The sequence below is a fragment of the Hyla sarda genome, chromosome 1, assembly GCF_029499605.1.
Source record: "Hyla sarda isolate aHylSar1 chromosome 1, aHylSar1.hap1, whole genome shotgun sequence".
In the NCBI taxonomy this organism is placed as follows: domain Eukaryota; kingdom Metazoa; phylum Chordata; class Amphibia; order Anura; family Hylidae; genus Hyla; species Hyla sarda.
Window position 1 is genome coordinate 462,363,720 of NC_079189.1, and position 20,566 is coordinate 462,384,285.

The following is a 20,566-nucleotide window of genomic DNA, read 5'->3' on the forward strand; positions in this document are numbered from 1 at the left end:
TTGGGATCATGATGTGGGAATAGTGGGTATGGAAGGGTGGTTAAGTATGTGGAGAATGGGTAAAAAAAAAAATCATAAGAAATTGAGTGAAATTTTTTTAAAATAAATAATAGGTTGTATTATACACCAAAGAAATTGACTCAAATAGGAAAGGGAAAATCTTTAGTTACCCAAGATGTAGAGAAGAACAAGTAGGCTTTTGGCATATGTTTTATAATTGTCCAATAGTTAGAGGGGCCGGGCATCATATATTAGAGGAGATAGAAGGAAGATTACAAGTCATATTTATAGATAATCCACGAACCACGATGTTGGGAATTAGAAGGAAATATTGCAGATGAGAAAAAGCTTCTAGTTGCTAAATGTATTATTCCTGAGATTAATGATAGTCAGGAAGTGGATGGCGAAAGAAGCTGTTACATTGAATAGGAAAATTCATCCATCTACTTTGGAAAATTCATTTTGTTCCTCACAAGATAACTGGCTCCCCAAAACTCAAACCAGCACCTGAGGCACCACTGTGGCATCTGGTTTAACCCCTTCATTCAAAAACAGCTCCACGTCTGTCCCCAGGTTGAGTGTGGTATTACAGCTTGGCTCTATTCATCTCAATGGAACTGAGCTGCAGAACCACGCCCCAACCTGGATACAGACAGACGTTTTTTTAAATAAATTAGCTCTTATTTTATATTCCTGGTATACCCGTCGGCTGCTGAAGTGGGTTCGCGCAGAGCGCCGGATATACCCGTCGTTCACATAATCGCAGCTGCTGCATCCCGCGGGTTGAACTTTTCACCTCCGGTTGTCTCTGGTAGGTGAGAAGTTCAGCATAAAACGGGGTTAACCCCATCGCGCAGAACGCCGCCTTTATACGGTGGATGACGCAATGCCTGTGCGCATTCCGCCGTATAAAGGCGGCGTTCATTAAGTTCGTGCTCCCGCGGCGCTGATCGGGTTGATTAGCTAAAGTCCCGGGGTGTCCGGCAGGAGACCACTCCCGCCTGACACCCCGGGACCCCATTTGATTAACCCGATCAGCGATCGGGTGTGCAGGGGCGGCGGTTGTGTGGCGGGTGCGCGGAGATCCTGAGGTCCGGCAGTGGCGATGGCTGGAGTAAATGCCCTCCCCCTGACAAGTTGCAAAACTACAACTCCCAGCATGTATAGACAGTCTTGGCATGCTGGGAGTTGTAGTTTTGCAATATCTAGAGGACCACTGTTTGGAGACCACTGTGTAGTGGTCTCCAAACTGTGGTCCTCCAGATGTTGCAAAACTACAACTCCCAGCATGCCCAGATAGCCAATGCCTTCAGGACAAGTGCTACCTTGCTTCCTGCGACCTCCGGCATAGCAGTCATCTGGACATCAGTGAGTACCCCGTGTGGGGTGATATGCGCTCTGTCTATTTCTCTCTGGTGAGCATCCATCTATAAGAGCGGGGGATTCTCCAACTTAGCCTACTCCCCACAGTACCAAGGGTAATACGCAAGGTGCCGTTTTCGGTCTTTTTTTCTTTTGTCTTTGTTTCTAATAGCCATAACATTTAAAATTTTCCACCTACAGACCCATATAAGGGTGTTTTTGCACCAATTGTACTTTTTAATGACATAACTCAATCTACCATAAAATATAAGGTGAAACCATTTTTGTTTTGATGGGAGTATTTGAACGCTTTTTATTCATTTTTTTTGTTTTATTGAAGTGCACAAAAATGCGCAATTTTTTTTCTTTTGTGTTCCATTGACCGAACGCTTTAACTAACATTATATTTAAATAGTATGGATATTTTTGCATGTGGTGATACCACATATGTTTATTTACATTATTTTATTTAAAAATAAAATAAGATGGTGATTTAAAACTTATTAGGGGAGGTTCTTATTCACATTTATAATTTTTTTTTCTTACCATCATTTATTTTTTATGCCTATAGGGTCTATTACTTGCAATCCGCACTTCAGAATTTCTGCTTGTGGAATTCCGCAAGCGGAAATTCAGAAGTGTCAATGGGAGTGTGGAATTCCCTAGAAGTCTATGGGTGAGATTTATCAAAACCTGTGCAGAGGAAGAGTGGTGCAGTTGCCCATAGCAACCAATCAGGTTGCTTCTTTCATTTTTAAAGAGACTTGTGAAAAATGGAAGAAGCAATCTGATTGGTTGCCATGGGCAACTGCACCACTCTTCCTCTACACAGGTTTTGATAAATCTCCCCCTATGGGCTTAAAGGGGTACTCTGGTGAAAACCTTTTTTTCTTTTAAATCAACTGGTGGCAGAAAGTTAAACATATTTGTAAATTACTTCTATGAAAAAAACACAATCCTTCCAGTACTTATTAGCTGCTGAATGCTACAGAGGAAATTCCTTTCTTTTTGGAACACTGATGACATCACGAGCACACTGCTCTCTGCTGACATCTCTGTCCATTTTAGCAACCATGCATAGCAGATGCATAGCAGATGTATGCTAAGGGCAGCATGGTTGCTCAGTGGTTAGCACTGCTGCCTTGCAGTGCTGGGGACTTGGGTTCAAATCCCACTAAGGGCAACAATAAATAATAATGTCAGCAGAGAGAACTGTGCTCGTGATGTCATCAGAGAGCATTCCAAAAAGAAAAGAATTTCCTCTGTAGTATTCAGCGCTAATAAGTACAGGAAGGATTAAGATTTTTTAATAGAAGTAATTTACAAATATGTTTAACTTTCTGCCACCAGTTGATTTAAAAGAAAAAAGGTTTTCACCGGAGTACCCCTTTAAATTTGAGGCGGAAATTCTGCCATGTGAATAGACCCTTACTGTTAGAAAGCAGCTAAGTTTTTCTGATCATGGATAACCCTTTTAAATACATTATTGTTCTCCAATTCTCTTTTTTCTGCAGAGTCAATCAAATGAAATCCATCACAATCCTCAGTAACAAAGGCACTAACTGTACAGATTTTTATAACAATGAGTACTACAGACAATCCTTTATATACACGTATTACAGATACATCTGGGTTTACTATGTTTGGCAAACAGTTGCCCATTTAGTAAAATCCTTTGTAACTCTATTAATTCAAATGTTCTAATGATAAGCTAAGAATTATTAAAGGGATCATGGTAAAATAACTTCATGGCATATCCACAGGAAGTGCTGCAAATGTTTGATAGGTGGGAACCCCGACCATCAGGAAAAGGCCAATCCTGTGATCGATAAGGTTGGCTGTTCTTGCAAACAGAGAGAGAGGCCAGGAAGAGCAGGCCAATGTCTTCTCTTTCTACACACTTTCATTGCTGGAATTTGGCACATTGGACTCCACCTACTTAAAGGGGTACTCTGGCGCTAAACATCTTATCCCCTATCAAAAAGATATGGGGATAAGATGTTAGATTGCGGGGATCCCGCTGCTGGTAACCCCCACGATCTCTCCTGCAGCACCCCCATTTTTTAGCTGCACAGAGCGAGGATCGCTCTGTGGCTGATGACGGCGGTGACGTCACTGCTCCGCCCCCTCGTCACATCACGCCCAGCCCCTAAATGCAAGTCTATAAGAGGGGGCATGGCGGCCGTCACCCCCCCTCCCATAGACTTGCATTGAGGGGGCGGGGCGTGAAGTCACGAGGGGGAAGAGCAGTGACGTCATGATACCCGCCCCCTGCACAGCCTGTCAACAGCCACAGAACGGGGGTGCTGCAGGAGATATTGCAGGGGTCCCCAGCGGCGGGATCCCCGCGATCTAACATCTTATCCCCTATCCTTTTGATAGAAGATTTAAGATGTTTAGCGCCAGAGTACCCCTTTAACCCCTTAATGACTGCAATGTCATTTTAGTAGTATCCTTTTTTCTTTATTATTTGCTTTCTGAGAGCCATAACTCTTTAATTTTTCCATCATCAGAGTTATATGAGGGATTGTTTTTGAAGAACAAATTGTACTTAATGACACCATTTATTTTACCATAAAATGTGAAACACAATTTTAAGCCATTCACTATGTGGGTAAGCCGACATTCTATTTTTATCCTGTGGGCCAGTACAATTACATCGATATTAAATTTAAGAGCTACAGGGGTCAGAATATGGCAGTGCAACACATTTTTTGTTCTTTTCCCTCGATGGGACTATTGAGTTGTAGTTTTTATTAGTAACATTTTAGATAGGTTGTTAGATGGTCAAAGCCAAAACATGGAATGAAAAGTGATGGAAAATATAAAGGAAGGACATATCCTTTTAAATGAATCCATGTCTGGCTTTGCCCTAAAAAACGAAATGGAAAAGCTGCCAAAATAGCTGCCTGAGAAACTCCCGTAGGGTACTGCACATGTACATAATCTGCTGTGGGTTTTCCGGAGCAGCGAATTTGCAGAAGACATATTGAAATCAAATGGTAGCTGTGACGGATCCTAGAGTCACCCTACCTACTTGGATGAACTTTAGGACATCACTATTTGTACCCCTCAGTTGATGTTGTCCAGTGACATAAAGCTCAGAGTTAAAATACTTTTATTTACTGTTTTCATACACTTTCTGTGCACAATACACCTTTTTGAACATGGTCTGCCTTTTGCACACTGTCCACCTCCTTTACACAATACACCTTTTTGCACATGGTCTGCCTTTTGCACACTGTCCACCTCCTTTACACAATACACCTTTTGCACATGGTTCACATTTTGCACACAGTCCAACTTCTGCACACCTCCACCTTTTGCACTCAAGGCACTGTATAGGGAGAGCTAATCACCTTTATTGTATTATCTCCCAGACTCACTGTCACCTGTATTGTCTTTACTGACCTTTCCCCCTGTGATGTTCTTCCTATAAAAGAAGACACTTGTTCCACAATAAAGAGTTCTGATTTTATACCTGAAGACTGGTGTTGCCTGGTTCTTTGGGTACAAGGATGCAATAATCTCTAGTTCTGCCTGGGGATATTGCCTGTGATATGCTGGGGCTTGTCATCCGGAAGGAGAAGTCACTTTTGTCTGAGTCATTCCGTCACAGTAGCAATACAATCTACTTGTGGATTTTCTGCTACAAAAAAACTTGCAGCATGTACTGTATTTATCGGCGTATAACACGCACCCTCACTTTCACAGGAAAATTTGATGAAAAAATAAATGTAAAATAAATGACTTGGAGGCTCTGAACTATATGCTTCATCATCCCCCCAACTTTGATTCCCCCTGCTCCTCAGTTTGCCCCTCCTTCCCCGTGCCACAACATTCCTTCCCTTTTATCAGCCCCTGTGCCACATTTACCCCCCTCTGATCCCCTATGTTTCCTTTCCCCTGTGATTCCCCCTGCTCATCATGTCTCCCCTGCTCATCATTCCCCACTCACTCATCCTCCCCCCTGCTCATTATTTTCCCCCTTGCTCATAATCCTCCCCTGCTCATTGTTCCCCCTCTTCTCCTGCTTTTTCTATTTTTCATATCCCCTTACCTGACCGCGCTCTGGCAGGCTCAGGTAATGCGGCGGGTCTTGTGGGCTGTGTGGATAGTATGACGAGTGACGTCTCCTGCCAGCACCTCTGCATGGCGTCAGGGACGTCACTCATCATTCTCGGCAGCCGCAGCTGGTCAGAATGGCCGCAGCGCTGGCTGCTTGTTTTAGTTTAGTAGCCCGGCCGTGGCCACATTAGAACAGTCACCCACGGCGGCTGCAGGAAATGAGGAGTGACGTCCCTGACGCGGTTCAGAGGAGCCGTCAGGGGACGTCACTCGTCATACTATCCACACAGCCCACAACACCCGCCGCATTACCTGAGCCTGCCGAAGAGCGACCATGTAAGGAAATATGAAAAATATTAAAATCAGAAGGCGTTGTGTCCGGGCCCGCAGGAGCCGCCGCTGGTCACTGTTTTAATGTGGCGCTGCGTCCGCTTTAAATCAGTGACCAGAACATTTATCTGGGTATAACATGCAGGTAGGGTTTTTTCCCTAAATTTAGGTTTTAAATGTGCGTGTTATACGCCAATAAATACGGTATGTATGTATGAATGTACCCTTAGGCCATGTTTACACAATGGAGTTTCCATAGAAGAATTCTGATTGGTGATTCTACTGCAGAAGAGTCCTATTGATTTCAATGGGATTCTGCTGCACTGTGCACACGGCGGAATTTCCGTTGCAGATGTTTCTGCTGTGGAGAACCAGATTCCACAGTCCGCCAAAGTAATAGACATATCTGTTCTTTCTGTGGAGTCCTCACGGAAATACACTGCCATTTCCAAGTGATTCTAGCGCCGGTGTAGGGGATTTTCATGTGCTCCGGATATGCATCAACTCCTCCCCTCAGCTCTGCAGAAATTTCCAAACACACAGTTGAGAGCAGGGCAGTGTGGAAGCTCCCATGACACACCCTCAAACACCGCCCCCAGCTCCGAGGGAGAGAATCAGCCAGTAATTTACTCTGCCTCCAGCAGCAGCAGGGACGTACAGGAGAAGCAGGGCTGTGGAGTCGGAGTCAGAGTCTCGGAGTCAGACAAAATTTTGGGTACCTGGAGTCGGAGTCGGCAAACAATGCACCGACTCAGACTCCTACTAAATTCAGATTGGAATAATAAAAAAAAAAAGCAAGTTTAAATGTCCCAATTCACAAAAAGTTATAATTAATGACTTCTCTACTGTAAGAATAAAGACCAATGCATGCAGTGCCTCATGTAACCGCAAAACGAACACGTTAAGTGACTGTGAAGAAGCATGCTTTTCATGTGCATTACTATTTGGCACACAACAGACAATTAGGAGCGGCAAATCTTCTACTTTCCATAGTGTTGTGTCCTGCTGTTACAGGGAACCCATGGGTAACCGAGCCTCTCACTGATAAGGGATTAAGTAAATATGTTTTTTGCAGGACTAGAGACACTTGCATAAGTGAAGGGAATGGACGGTCAATAGTTCAAGACTGAAGCTGTAAACCATTGGAAAAACTGCTGCCATTCAGCTAAGGCTATAAAAACTTGTAAACTCGATTGTTAGCTTAAAGGGGTTCTCCGCCCCTAGACATCACGAGGGGCGGAGCCGTGATGTAGCGATGCTCCGGCCCCTGTATCGCCCGTCATTACGCACAGAGCGAACTCTCTCTGTGCAGTAAGGATAGCGTGGTGCTGCATCGGCGATCCCGGGGGTCCCCAGCAGCGGGACCCCAGCGATCTGACATCTTATCCCCTATCCTTTGGAAAGGTGATAAGATGTCAGATCGCCGGGGTCCCGCTGCTGGGGACCCCCGGGATCGCCCCTGCGCGCTCATTACTACACAGAGCGTGTTCACTCTGTACGTAATGACGGGCGATACAGGGGCTGGAGCATCATTACATCACAGCTCCACCCTTCATGATGTCACGGCCCGCCCCCTCAATAAAAGTCTATGGGAGGGGGCGTGGGGGTCGTCACGCCCCCTGCCATAGACTTGCATTAAGGGGGCGGGCCGTGATGTCACGAGGGGCGGAGCTGTGACATCACGCTGCTCCATCCCCTGTATCGCCCCATCATTACGCACAGAGCGAACTCTCTCTGTGTAGTAATGAAAGCACGGTGCCGCAGTGGTGATCCCGGGGGTCCTTAGCAGCAGGACCCCAGCGATCTGACATCTTATCCCCTATCCTTTGGATAGGGGATAAGATGTCTAGGGGCAGAGTACCCCTTTAAACTTGACTATGTGATTCTACTAGGGAAATCATGTTTTATAATAAATGCTCCTTCCTTGATCCTCCCACTGCCCTATCTTCAGCAGCAGATCAGCACACAAACTGTTCAATACAGTAGACTGTTGGCTTCCCAGCCAGTAGTTCTGTGGTAATGACATGTATGTTGCCTTTCTTTCCTTCAAGGAATGTATAAAATACATTCACATATTAATACAGAGGAGTCGGAGTCGGAAGCACAGAAAACTCGGGAGTCGGAGTTTGAGTCGGAACATTTATCTACCGACTCCACAGCCCTGAGGAGAAGGCACACAAACATACAGGAGAAGTAACACAGCATCATGTACATCTTTATACAGGAGAATGCGCACAAACATACAGGAGAAGTAACAGTAGCATATACATCTTCTCCTGTATAAAGATGTACATACTGCTGTGCTCCTTCCCACACAAAAATGTAACAGGTGAAATGCAACCCAGAATAAAACTGTTCACCAAAGGCTCCAACTTTCTTCAGTATCATACATAGACCATAGAATTAAACACCCAACAACTCCACTTTTTCTTTTCATAAAATGCTTTACAAAATGTACAGGCAAAAGACCACAGGCGGTGGAACACTACTATGTCTGAACCGCAGTGACTGAATCTGAACACAACCGGGAAGGAAAGACTCCGGAGGGAGGGAAAAAATGATCCTAAAAGTGGCGTGATACGCAGAAGACAACACAATGTAACTCCAAGTGAATCACACTTCTATGAAATCACACTGTCCACTCAGGAAGCAACACTGATTGACAATCAATTTCACATGCTGTTGTGCAAATGTAACAGACAACAGGTGGAAATTATAGGCAATTAGCAAGACACCCCAATAAAGGAGTGGTTCCGCAGGTGGTGACCACAGACCACTTCTCAGTTCCTATGCTTCCTGGCTGTTTTGGTCACTTTTGAATGCTGGCGGTGCTTTCACTCTAGTGGTAGCATGAGATGGAGTCTACAACCCACACAATTGGCTCAGGTAGTGAAGCTCAACCAGGATGGCACATCAATGCGAGCTGTGGCAAGAAGGTTTGCTGTGTCTGTCAGCGTAGTATCCAGAGCATGGAGGCGCTACCAGGAGAGAGGCCAGTACATCAGTAGACATGGAGGAGGCCGTTGGAGGGCAACAACCCAGCAGCAGGACCGCTACCTCCACCTTTCCCGAGGAGCACTGCCAGAGCCCTGCAAAATGACCTCCAGCAGGCCACAAATATGCATGTGTCCACTCAAACAATCAGAAACAGACTCCATGAGGGCCCGACGTCCACAGGTGGCAGTTGTGCTTATAAGCCAACACCGTGCAGGACGTTTGGCATTTGCCAGAGAACACCAAGATTGGCAAATCTCCCTCTCTCTCTCTCTGTCTCTCATAATGTGGTGGCTTTGAGCTGAGGAAAACCAGACAGATCAGAGCATGTGTAAAAAAAGCAAAATGTAGGGAAAGTGGAAAATGTAGGGAAACCTTAGTAAATACCGTGGAAAATAAATTGTAGGGAATTAAAACCCACAAAGAAACCTACACAACAATCTTAGTAAATAAGGGCCAATGTGTGTTTGTGTGTGTTCCAGCATCATGTCCAAATGACTATAGATATTAACATGAAACTTGGCAGATATGATACTTATATGTCAACAACAAACATAGGATAGGTAATTTAACCCTTACCCACCCGCATTTGCCAGGTCGGGTTTTTTAAAGTTTAAAGTCCCATACAAGTCTATGGGAAATATATGTTACTGCATAACTTCCAAACGGCTGGAGATATTTCGATAATACTTGGTTACATGTTACTTATATGTCCACTAAAAATATAGGATATTTATTTAACCCTTAACTACCCCCATTTGTGAGGGTCGGGGTTTTTGTTTAAAGTACCATGCAAATCAATGGGAAATGTATGTTCCCATATAACTTCCGTACGGCTGGAGATATTACTTATATGTAAAATAAAAATGTATAATAGTTAAATTAACCCTTACCTACACCCTTATATAAATAATGGGTTTTTATTTTAAGTCCCATGCAAGTATATGGGACTTCCAGTACCTTACTCCACAAGTTCCGCTCTGCATCTCCTGGTGAATGTGTCAGTCCGGCTTGCAAGCCACACCCCATCTCAAAAAGACGGGACGTGATATGGGGACGGGATATAGGGTCAGACTATGAGGACGGGCTATGAAGACGGGCTATGAGCACGGGCTATGAGGTCGGGATATGAGGTCAAGATAGAAGGTCGGGATATGAGGATGGGATATGAGGACGGGACATGAGGTTGAGATATGAGGACGGAATAGGAGGTTGGGATATGAGGTCGAGCTAGAACGGGATATGAGGACAGGATATGAGGTCAAGATAGGAGGTCGGGATATGAGGTCAAGATTGGAGGTCGGGATATAAGGTCAAGATATGAGGACGGGATAGGAGGTCGGGATATGAGGTTGAGATATGATGACAGGATATGAGGATGGGATATGAGGTTGAGATATGAGGACGGGATATGGGAACAGGATATGACAACAATATATGAGGATGGGATATGAAGTCAAAAGCTTCCTCCTTTGCTGCTTTTCCTCCCCAACAAGGATTAGGAAGGAAAAAACGGGCAATGCCGGGTACTCAGCTAGTGGGTTGATAAATTTGATTTTCATTGATAATTTGTGTGTGATTTTGTTGTCAGAACATTCAACTATGTAAGGATGAAAGTATTTCATACGATTAGTTCATTCATTCAGATCTAGGATGGGTTATCTTCATGTTCCCATTATTTTTTGAGCAGTGTACTTTGTGTTTATACATCATTGTATGATTTATAAAAAAAAAAAAAAAAAAAAAAAAAAAAAAAAAAAAGAATGTAGCTGTTGGGTGTTCAATTCTGTGGACTATTTTTGTGTTCCTTCTCCTGTATAAAGATGTTGTGTTACTTCTCCTGTATGTTGGTGCGCCTTCACCTGTACGTCCCTGCTGCTGGGGGCAGAGCTGGGCACTGAATGATTCTCTCCCTCTGAGCTGGGAGAGGTGTGAGTTGGTGTGACCCAGCCGCTCACACACTGCCCTGCTCTTGGCTGTGCGTTTGGGAATCTCCGCAGAGCTGAGGGGAGAAGCGGAACACTACACCGGCATGTTCTGCCGGCACTCTGCTGTCGGGGGAATGTTTGTATGAAAATTTTCTGCGTGGACATTTGCCCATGTGACCATAGCCTTAGGGTATGTTGACAGAACAGAATTTCAGTGTGCAAAATTGCAACAAGGAATGCCACCAATAATTTATTGGTGTGAATGGGTCTTCAGCTGACCAATTCACACTGCGGAATTTCAGCGAATGAACATGTTCGTTCTTTCAGCATAATCCAAAGCAGATTCCCTTTGTTTTATGGGAAAGTGACTTCCCTGCCACTGGGAAAAAATATTTGATATATCTCCAGTATACTTACAGTCCCGTTGGGGCACTAGGGGTGGTCACTCGGACCCATCTCCTCCTGTAGCCTCACTGGACCAACAAACCAGAGCCGCCTCTTAGCAGTGACAGGGAGCTGTGTGATAGTCCATGGAGGCCTTGGCTTCCTGTCACTGCTGAGGGGCAGCTCAGGCTCGGTGGTCTGGCCAGGTTACAGGAGGAAATGGGAGAGGTCTGGGCAACCACCCTCTGTGCACCAACTGGACTGTAAGGATAACTGGCTATACAAATATGTTTGTTTTTTTGCTGGGGCAAGGTATGGTGTCCCTTTCCCTTTTATTTGGTGCAAATTGCCATGGAAATAAGAGCAGAGTCTGCATAATTTCAGCTCCATTTAGTATGGAGCAGAAAGGTGCAACTCCCAAGATGAATTAAGCAAGGACATTTCCCTAATCAATTCCTCAGTGTGAATGTACCTTTAAAGTGTAACTGTCATTTAAACTTATTTTTTTTAATAAAATGTAATTAGTTAGTGCCAGCAATTTAAAGGGGAATACTAGTTTCAGGAAATTGTATTTATATAAAAACTATCACCCCAAGATATATAATTTACTGATATATAGTGTTATCACAAATTGTACTCACTTCAGCGTGCTTTTGCATAATCAACCCCTGACAGGAAGTTATGTAGTTATTTCATTTTCAATTTGGTATTGTCTCTAGCTCCTCCCTCTCTCCCAAGAGAAAGCATCACCCCCTGCTGTCTCAGGAGGTAAGCAAGGATCTTGTCTCTGAGCTCTAGCTCTGCTCCCTAAATCATGTCACCACCTTTAGCAAGCCCCACAGCCTTAATCATCATCTCCTTGTATAGACATTGAGGGAGAATGAGGTATGAGGTGTGTTTACAGCATGCTCCCTTGCGCTAAACAATGCCTCAGGCAAAGGAGCACTGGGAATGAATAGCAGGTGCCGCAGGAGGGTGGGAGGACTGTGATATAGAGCTGAGGGAAAGCAATGCATTCTGGTAATCATAGTACTGAGCAGCTTCTTAACCAGGAAGTACAAGAATGAGATCCCCAAAACAAATTGATTTTTGATGGAGCATGTTGAAAGCTGGAAAAAGATCACCACACAGAGCTGCTGGCCCAGCGGCAGACAGCAAGTGAAGACTGAACATATTCTGGAGGGAAGCAGCATTTGAGGAGGTACTGAGACACTGACGGGAGCATAAAAAGTTATTAAGTATACAGTGGTCCCTAAACATACAATGGTAATCCATTCCAAAAGAACCATCGTTAGTTGAAACCATCGTATGTTGAGAGATTCGTGCAATGTTAGGTATAGGAAGTTATACTCACCTGTCCCCGCCGCTCCGGACCGTCACCGCTGCCCTGGATGTCGCTCTCCATCGCTGTCGCCGTGTCCCTGCCGCTCCGGACAGTCTCTGCTGCCCGGGATCGTCACTCTTCATCACGTCGCTGCGCACGCTGCTCCTATTGGATAACGGGACGGCGTGCGTGACGACGTAAGGACGACAAGGGAGAGCGACGGCGATGCAGGGGAACCTGAAGAGGAGGGCCCGGAGCAGGTGAGTGATCATCACTGGAGCACCTTAAACAGCTATCCGCCGGCAGCTGGAGCAGTCTGCGCTGCCGGATAGCCGTTTATGCGATGGCCCCGACCTACAAAAGCATCATATGTTGATGGCTGCCTTCAACATTCAACTCTGAGAGGCCATCATATGTTGAAATGATCTTTGTCAGGGCCATCGTAGGTCGGGGGGGGGGGGGGGGGGGGGTCACTGTATTACAAAGTGGTTCTAAAAATGCTGGCAATAACTACCTCATTAAAAATGTTTAAAGGGCAGTTACACTTTAAAGTGTACCTGTCACTATACCACACATGGTGGAGTTGCCCAATGGTAGCGAGTTACTGGAGACAGGTCTTAGACATGCTCACATCTGTTCTCTCCTACAGGGTGCCACGTACCCCTTCTTACTGCCTCTTGGGCCATAAACCGGCTAGAATGCGGTTTCACACATTTAAATTGTCCCAATATATATTGCTTGCAGCTTGCATACATATTGCCACTCAATGGAGGAAACCGGACTTACACTTCACAAGAGTAGTGGAGAGGGTTAACTCTATAATGTTGAACGAAAAAATGACTGCTATTAGGGAGGATCAAGAAGAACGTTTAAATTTAGTTTGGGAGCCTTGGATCTCATCATCTCATTGTCCTAACATTCGCCATAGTTTCTCACTGTATTGAGGTTATCTTTTCTGAGATGGGAGGGGATTATTTTGTACCATAGGGATGAACACTATTTTAGATTATGTATCTATATTACTGTACATATTTAACATTGCTAAGTGCAGACACCGGTTTACATATCGCCCAATGTATTGCTGTTATATATTGGAATGTACTACTGACTGGGAGATTGTACCTGGATGTTTCAGTTCTTCTTTGGTCCTCGGACCAGTTGTTTTACTCATTTATCCTATTCTTTATGTATTCTATACATATTTGAATAAAGCTTCTTTGGTTGATGGTTAAAGTGTACCTGTCATTTGCAAAAACATTTCATATAATGTAGATAAAACCCATTATATGCATGTTTATTTTTGGGTGAAAATATTTAGTTCTGTCCCTGCAACTATTGCCTGTGTTTTTCTGTGTGGAGACTGGAGATGAGCGAATTTACAGTAAATTCGATTTGTCACGAACTTCTCGGCTCGGCAGTTGATGACTTATCGTGCATAAATTAGTTCAGCTTTCAGGTGCTCCGGTGGGCTGGAAAAGATGGATACAGTCCTAGGAAAGAGTCTCCTAGGACTGTATCCACCCTTTCCAGCCCACGGGAGCACCTGAAAGCTGAACTCATTTATGCAGGATAAGTCATCAACTGCCGAGCAGTTCGTGACAAATCGAATTTACTGTAAATTTGCTCATCTCTAGTGGAGACCAAATACAGGAAGCTTGGGCAGACAAGTAGGGCTCGGTGCAGGCTCCTGACTTGTCAATCATCCAGCTCTGCAAGCCAGGAGTGTGTCATAGAGCCTCACTTGTCCTCGGGGCATAGAGCCTAACTTGTCCTCGGGGCATAGAGCCTCACTTGTCCTCGGGGCACAGAGCCCCCGCTTGTCCTCCCACACTTCCTTTATTTATGTACACATTTTTAAACCAATGTATATTACAAATATACATATGCTATTTTTTTTACATTATATAAAATGTTTTTGCAAATGACGAACAATTTAAAGAAGCGCTGCAGGTGTTAGTTGAAAGGCATGTGTTATTTTGCAACATGGTGTAGTGAAAGACAGATCAGTTATTACTCTATAACAAGTTGTTGCTGCACATTCAGTAATAAAAATAAAAATGTAAAAACCGCTGCTTTTGTTTTTTTTTAGCCATTAGATACACACTGCTAGGCTGTTAAAGTGTTTCAACTCCATTCAATTATCCACATTTTTGTTGTGAACTCCAATATATCAGAGCTTTCTATGTTCGATTAGACCACAACACTTGTTTGCTTTTCCTTTAGACGAGGAACAAGCAGAGGTGAAGTTACAGGGTCTTTGGATCAAAGTTCCACTGAAACTGCAGGTTATTTACAGCGCGGCAATATTCAGAGCATAGAATAATATGCATTCCACTTCTCCTACCATGGTTAGCACATCTTACAATAATCCTTGCATGGATGGTATTTTCCCCATGTCTTACTAAATTTTAGCAATTTTTCGGGAGTGGAATGTCTTGTTGAATTTCCTAGATAAAAGGAATTTGATTCAGAAGGGCGGAGGCTCAAGCTTTTCCATTATCGATTTAATCCATGTGGTGCCATTGATCAGTTTGGTAGTGGCAATGATGTATTCTGTGCCACCATCCTCTAGTTGAGAAAGGAAACGCAAGGCCGCAATTTCTGCAAAGGTCACTCCACCAAGAAAAAATATTAGCATCACCTTGTTCTCCCCTTGTTGACCTGGAAAATAAATATACATGTATATATATTTTAAAAAATGTGCCACATTTCTTAGACAATAGACTACATACGCAAACAAAAGCCAAAGAACTTTACATATATTTATGTCTTGCAAAAGTATTTATTTATTTTACACTAATAGTTCTCGGGGTTAAAGCATACCAATCAGATACCACAAAAAATAAGTTTATACCAAATCCTGACCATGTACATCTAATTTTTATGCCTCAATCACATATATTTATTATAAAAATACCTATTTTCATTAGCTCACAGTGTTTGGGTCTATTAACATGGCAGAATTTCTGCCTCAAATTAAAGCCCATAGACTTCTATGGGACTCCACACTCCCATTCACACTTCTGAAATTCCGCAAGCGGAATTTCAGAAGTGTGAATTGGAGTGCGGAATCCCATAGAAGTCTATGGGCTTTAATCTGACGCAGAATTTCGCAAGCGCAAATTCCACCGTGTGAATAGACACTTAACATTCCTCTCAGGGGAGGTGGGCATGTCCCTCCCTTGTGGTGGAGGGAGGTGATAGATGCACCTGCTCCTGCAGCCTTGTCCATGAGTCATCTCTTGTCCATGACCCATGGACAAGCTGATGTTGCTGCAGGACTGGTTAGTGTCCCAGTAGGTATATTGATATAATTGATGATTATATTAGTGGGCATTACCTAAAATTATACACGTTTACTGACCCAGTTGTCTAGCCATCAATCGGCCCTTACCAAAGCTGCTCAGATCCTTACGCTTGCCCATTGTTCCTACTTCTAACATTTCACCTGACTGTTCACCTGTGGCCAAATATGTTTCTCCCCTTGACAGGTACAGATGTCTTGAGTTAAAGTAATTTACTTTACCAGTCAGTGGTTTTATTAATGACTGATCTGTGTGTATTTGCATATATACATAGTCTGCATGTTAACCGAGACACCTAAACATCACAGAGCTTATTTTATTGGTGGATAAATGTCTAACTTACGTTTCTTCATAAGACCAGCTGGTAGGGACTGCCGCTCTTCAAACTGAGGACCAGGAAGGAGTTTAAGAACTTCCTCAATGCTTCTCCATCCTGGACGAACCAGGACTTGTGCCAGACGAACACTGAGTGGGGCATACCCACTGTACACATAGGAGATGTCATTAGGATTCTAGGTGTAAGAGATGGGGAAAAACAAAGGGGGACATTTAAAAAAAGTTCATTCCCTGCAACATTTTACAAAAACAGTCCTCAATGCTTTGTGCTGAAACTGCCACAATATGACTAGTGGGGAGAAAGAGGAGCTTCACTGAACACTATCCTGTGGTGGAGAGGAAAAAGCAACAGAAAAATATAAGAGTTAACAGTGGTTCTTCTATTGAGAATGGTCCTCTGGAGGGGTCTACAGCCGTGCTTCCCAATCAGGGTGCCTCCAGCTGTTGCAAAACTACAACCAAAGGCTATCTGGGCATGATGGGAGTTGTAGTTTTGCACTGCTGTAGAGAAAAGCAGATAGATTTACAAAGCCCGAGTCTGAGGCACATGTCGCCTTGAGCATCTGAATCCAAGTACATAACTACCATGTTCTGAATACATCAGCAAGTATTCTGATAACTTTTAACACAAATAATTTCCAAGTTAATTAATACATAAATCTGGCGTCACCTGCTCATTCACATCATCCATCCAGAGGCGCAGGGTTTTCCTGATGGTTGGGTAGTTATTCCTACTGCCCGATTGTGCTTTTAAAAGCCCAGCCTTTTCCAGATTGTGCAGAGTCAATAAATGCTCATACCCGTAGGTCTGCAAAGCAAAGCGTACAGTATAGGCTACACTGGAAACAAACAATGTAAGAAAAAGACAACACAGGTAACTACTGATTTAGAGGGTAGAAAAACTTCGAACATGAAAAAAATACACTGGCCATAAGGGGTTAAACTAGTCCGCGGTAAAAGCTTCTCACTTTGCTAAATTGTAAAAAAGGTATTGCGAAATCCAAGCATGAACATGAAGGGGGAGATTTATCAAAACCTGTTGAGAGGAAAAGTTGCCCATAGCAACCAATCAGATCGCTTCTCTCATTTTTAACAAGGCCTCTGCGAAATGAAAGTAGTGATCCGATTGGTTGCTATGGGCAACTAAGCAACTTTTCCTTTGCACTGTTGTTGATCAATCTCCCCCGAAGAGTGAAAAGATGTAACTGAATTATATTTCTTTGGACTATTAATAATTTAAACAACTAAATCCAAAAACGGCATCAATATAGGAAGTGGGAACTGTTCATATGGGGGGAGATTTACCAAAATCTGTCCAGAGGACAAGTGGTTGAGTTGCCCATAGCAACCAATCAGATAGCTTCTTTCGATTTTCAGAGGCCTTTTCAAAAATGAAAGAAGCGATCTGATTGGTTGCTATGGGCAACTCAGAAACTTTTCCTCTGGACAGATTTTGATAAATCTCCCCCCAAAATAAACATAGTGGGAGAATATCTGGCAGACACACAAGTCACTTTCTTATACCTGTAGAATCTCTTTCTTGTAAAAGTCCAGCACTTTTTGCTTCAGACCCGTATTACACACAGACTGGAGGCAGACAAGTCTTAATATCTTTAATAAGGGATCTTTTTTGGCAATACAGTCTTCTATGTATGGATTGATCTGATTAAAGTAAAAGACAAGGAACAACTTAGATGCACGGCCCAGCTCACACCATCAAGGCACACACGTGTGTGTATTTTTTTTTTTTTATTATCAGAAAAACTTTATTAATACAAATGCAGTAAGTGACAAACAGAAATAAATGATACATTAAGGTGCAACTACTTAAAAGAGCTTAAGGAAATCCCTTCCCAAGAACTCCCCGTCTGCCCCCCCCCCCCTATTTCCTGCACATTTCCATGCTCCAACCCAGTGGTCTTCAAACTGTGGCCCTCCAGATGTCGCAAAACTACAATTCCCAGCATGCCCGGACAGCCAACGGCTGTCCGGGCATGCTGGGAGTTGTAGTTTTGCAACATCTGGAGGACCACAGTTTGAAGACCACTGCTCCAACCCCTAGAAGTTTTTTTCCCCCCCAAATCAACTGAAGTCAGAAAGTTATAGATTTGTAAATTATATTTGTAGAAAAATCTTCATCCTTCCAGTACTTATCAGCTGCTTTCCTACAACCCCATTTATAACAAAAATAATAAAAATTGGAGTATTTAACTAAAGTGGCAAAAATGTGGCAGAACTGCCAATACAAAAGGCATCTGCCCCACTTTATACCAACTACTATTTGGTCGCTTCTCTGCGGTAAACATTTTCACAGATTATATGTGACAAATAGGAAAGCACTCCACGTGCTCATATTCCGTTTGCACAATCCAGAATCAGCACCACCCAGAATCAGTGCTTATTTCACACAAAATTTACCTGTGGAAATACGGTAAGTGGCGGAAAAAACAAATCCCATTAAAAAAATATAGTGGGATTCCTCCACTGAATTCCCCAGGTGTAAATTGTGCAGTGTGAAATACACAGCGGAATCCTTTAAAAACCAATGGAAGGTGGCTGCAAGGGGATTTCACCCATTTCTGTAGTGTGAATGGACCCTTTAACTTTCTGGCACTAGTTGATTTTGAAAAAAAAAAAAAAAAAAAAAAAAATTATATATTATATTAATATATATATATATATATATATATATATATATATATATATATATATATATATATATATATATATATATATATATATATATTTAATTAATAAGTGAAAATGTTTAACAGATTTGTAAATTCCTTCTATTAAAAAAAAAAAAAATCTTAATCCTTCCAGTACTTATCAGCTGCTGTATACTACAGAGAACGTAGAGTTATTTTCTGTCTGACCACAGTGCTCTCTGCTGACACCTCTGTCCATGTCAGGAACTGTGCAGAGCAGAAGCGGTTTGCTAGGGGAATTTACTCCTACTCTAGACAGTTCCTGACACAGACAGAGGTGTCAGCAGAGAGCACTGTGGTCAGACAGAAAATAATCCTTCCAGTACTTATCAGCTGCTGTATACTACAAAGGAAGTTGAGTTAAGACTTTTTTTTTATTAGAACTAATTTACAAATCTGTTTGACTTTCAGGAGCCAGTTTATATGGGGGGAAAAAAAAAGGGAAGGTTTTTTTTCCCACCAGAGCACCACTTCAAACATTATAAAAAACGATAAATAACAAGAAACAGAAGTTCTATAGGTTTCACCTAATGGCTTTTTTTCTTTTCTTATTCCTTCTTTCTTCTGTATTGTGTGCCTAATATTAAAGCATTCCCTATTGCAGTCCATAAAAAAGGCAAGACGTATTCTTATAATTCTAGTAAATAATGCCATTTAGAGAATAAACGTATACCAACCTTATCAGTATCAAAGCCAGACATGAATTCTTGCTCCACTGTCAAATTATCAAAAAAAGCTTCCGACGCTGCAGTGAAAGGTATAGAATAATGTATAGTAAGGTTTTATTAGAAATGCAGAACATTTACATTTGCCACTTTTCTTGTCAGTCTAAAATACTCGAAATTTCCTCATACAGGGGGAGATTTATCAAAACCTGTGTAGAGGAAGAGTGGTGCCGTTGCCCATAGCAACCAATCAGATTGCTTCTTTCATTTTTAAAGGGGCCTGGGAAATATGGAAAGAAACTATTTGATTGGTTTCTATGGGCAACTGCACCACTCTTCCTCTACATAGGTTTTGATAAATCTCCCGCATAGACTTCTGCAAGTGTCTGAAATATCAATATAGTAATAACAGACCATCTGCCACTCCCTCACCCCCTCCCACTTCCTGCTTTCCTGATCACTTCCTGGTTTCTTCTCTGAACTCTGACCTCTGACCCTTATGTTGTGAGGCAGCAAAAGCAGACACTTTCCCACAATCCTCCTTCCTTGCGATACCCAGTAGAGACCAACAAGCAACATTTAGGAGAACTGAGCATGCCTGACAGTTATGTTAAATCCCCTAAGATGGTCGTAACCCACGGCAACAGGGCAAAACAAAATCAGGCACATGGGGGAATTAGTATAAGTAAGTATTTAATATCTATCTCAAACAGTACAGAGATGCCTGTATATAGAAAACCCCTATAATTTTAGCCATTCGCAACACTTGCTTTTCAATATGTTGTAAAACCCTAATAATGGCAACAAAGATACCCCACATCCTTGCATACAGTGTATGTGATGTTTAGATGCCATTTATTTTCTGTAATATAATTAAAAAAAACAAACTGTTTATACCACTATTAGGTTGGGTGAGGATATTACATACTGTATTCATTGAGTAGACCTGTGTTTCCCAACCAGGGTGCCTCCAGCTGTTGCAAAACTACAACTCCTAGCATGCCCAGACAGCCAATGGCTGTCCGGGCATGCTGGGAGTTGTAGTTTTGCAGCAGCTGGAGGCACCCTAGATGGGAAGCAGTAGAGTAGGCAAACGTATTGCACTTCAACTGGAGAAAAAAAAAAATAAAATAATAATAATAAATAATAAATACATGCCGTT

At 42.8% G+C, this 20,566-nt stretch overlaps 1 protein-coding gene across 10 annotated transcripts in view; it reads right to left on the bottom strand.

Moving 5' to 3' along the window:
- Positions 1 to 14,343: 14,343 nt before the first annotated feature.
- Positions 14,344 to 20,566, bottom strand: part of LOC130284660 (vacuolar protein sorting-associated protein 33A) — a 253,616-nt gene continuing 247,393 nt past the window's right edge. For all 10 annotated transcript variants that reach the window (XM_056535248.1, XM_056535228.1, XM_056535237.1 and 7 more), the window contains 5 exons: positions 19,417 to 19,484; positions 17,556 to 17,693; positions 16,702 to 16,839; positions 16,039 to 16,207; positions 14,344 to 15,051 (listed from right to left, as the gene is read on the bottom strand). In XM_056535248.1, coding sequence (XP_056391223.1) covers positions 14,858 to 15,051; positions 16,039 to 16,207; positions 16,702 to 16,839; positions 17,556 to 17,693; positions 19,417 to 19,484 — 707 coding nt within the window. In that variant the 3' untranslated portion in view covers positions 14,344 to 14,857. The remainder of the gene's footprint in view (positions 15,052 to 16,038; positions 16,208 to 16,701; positions 16,840 to 17,555; positions 17,694 to 19,416; positions 19,485 to 20,566) is intronic.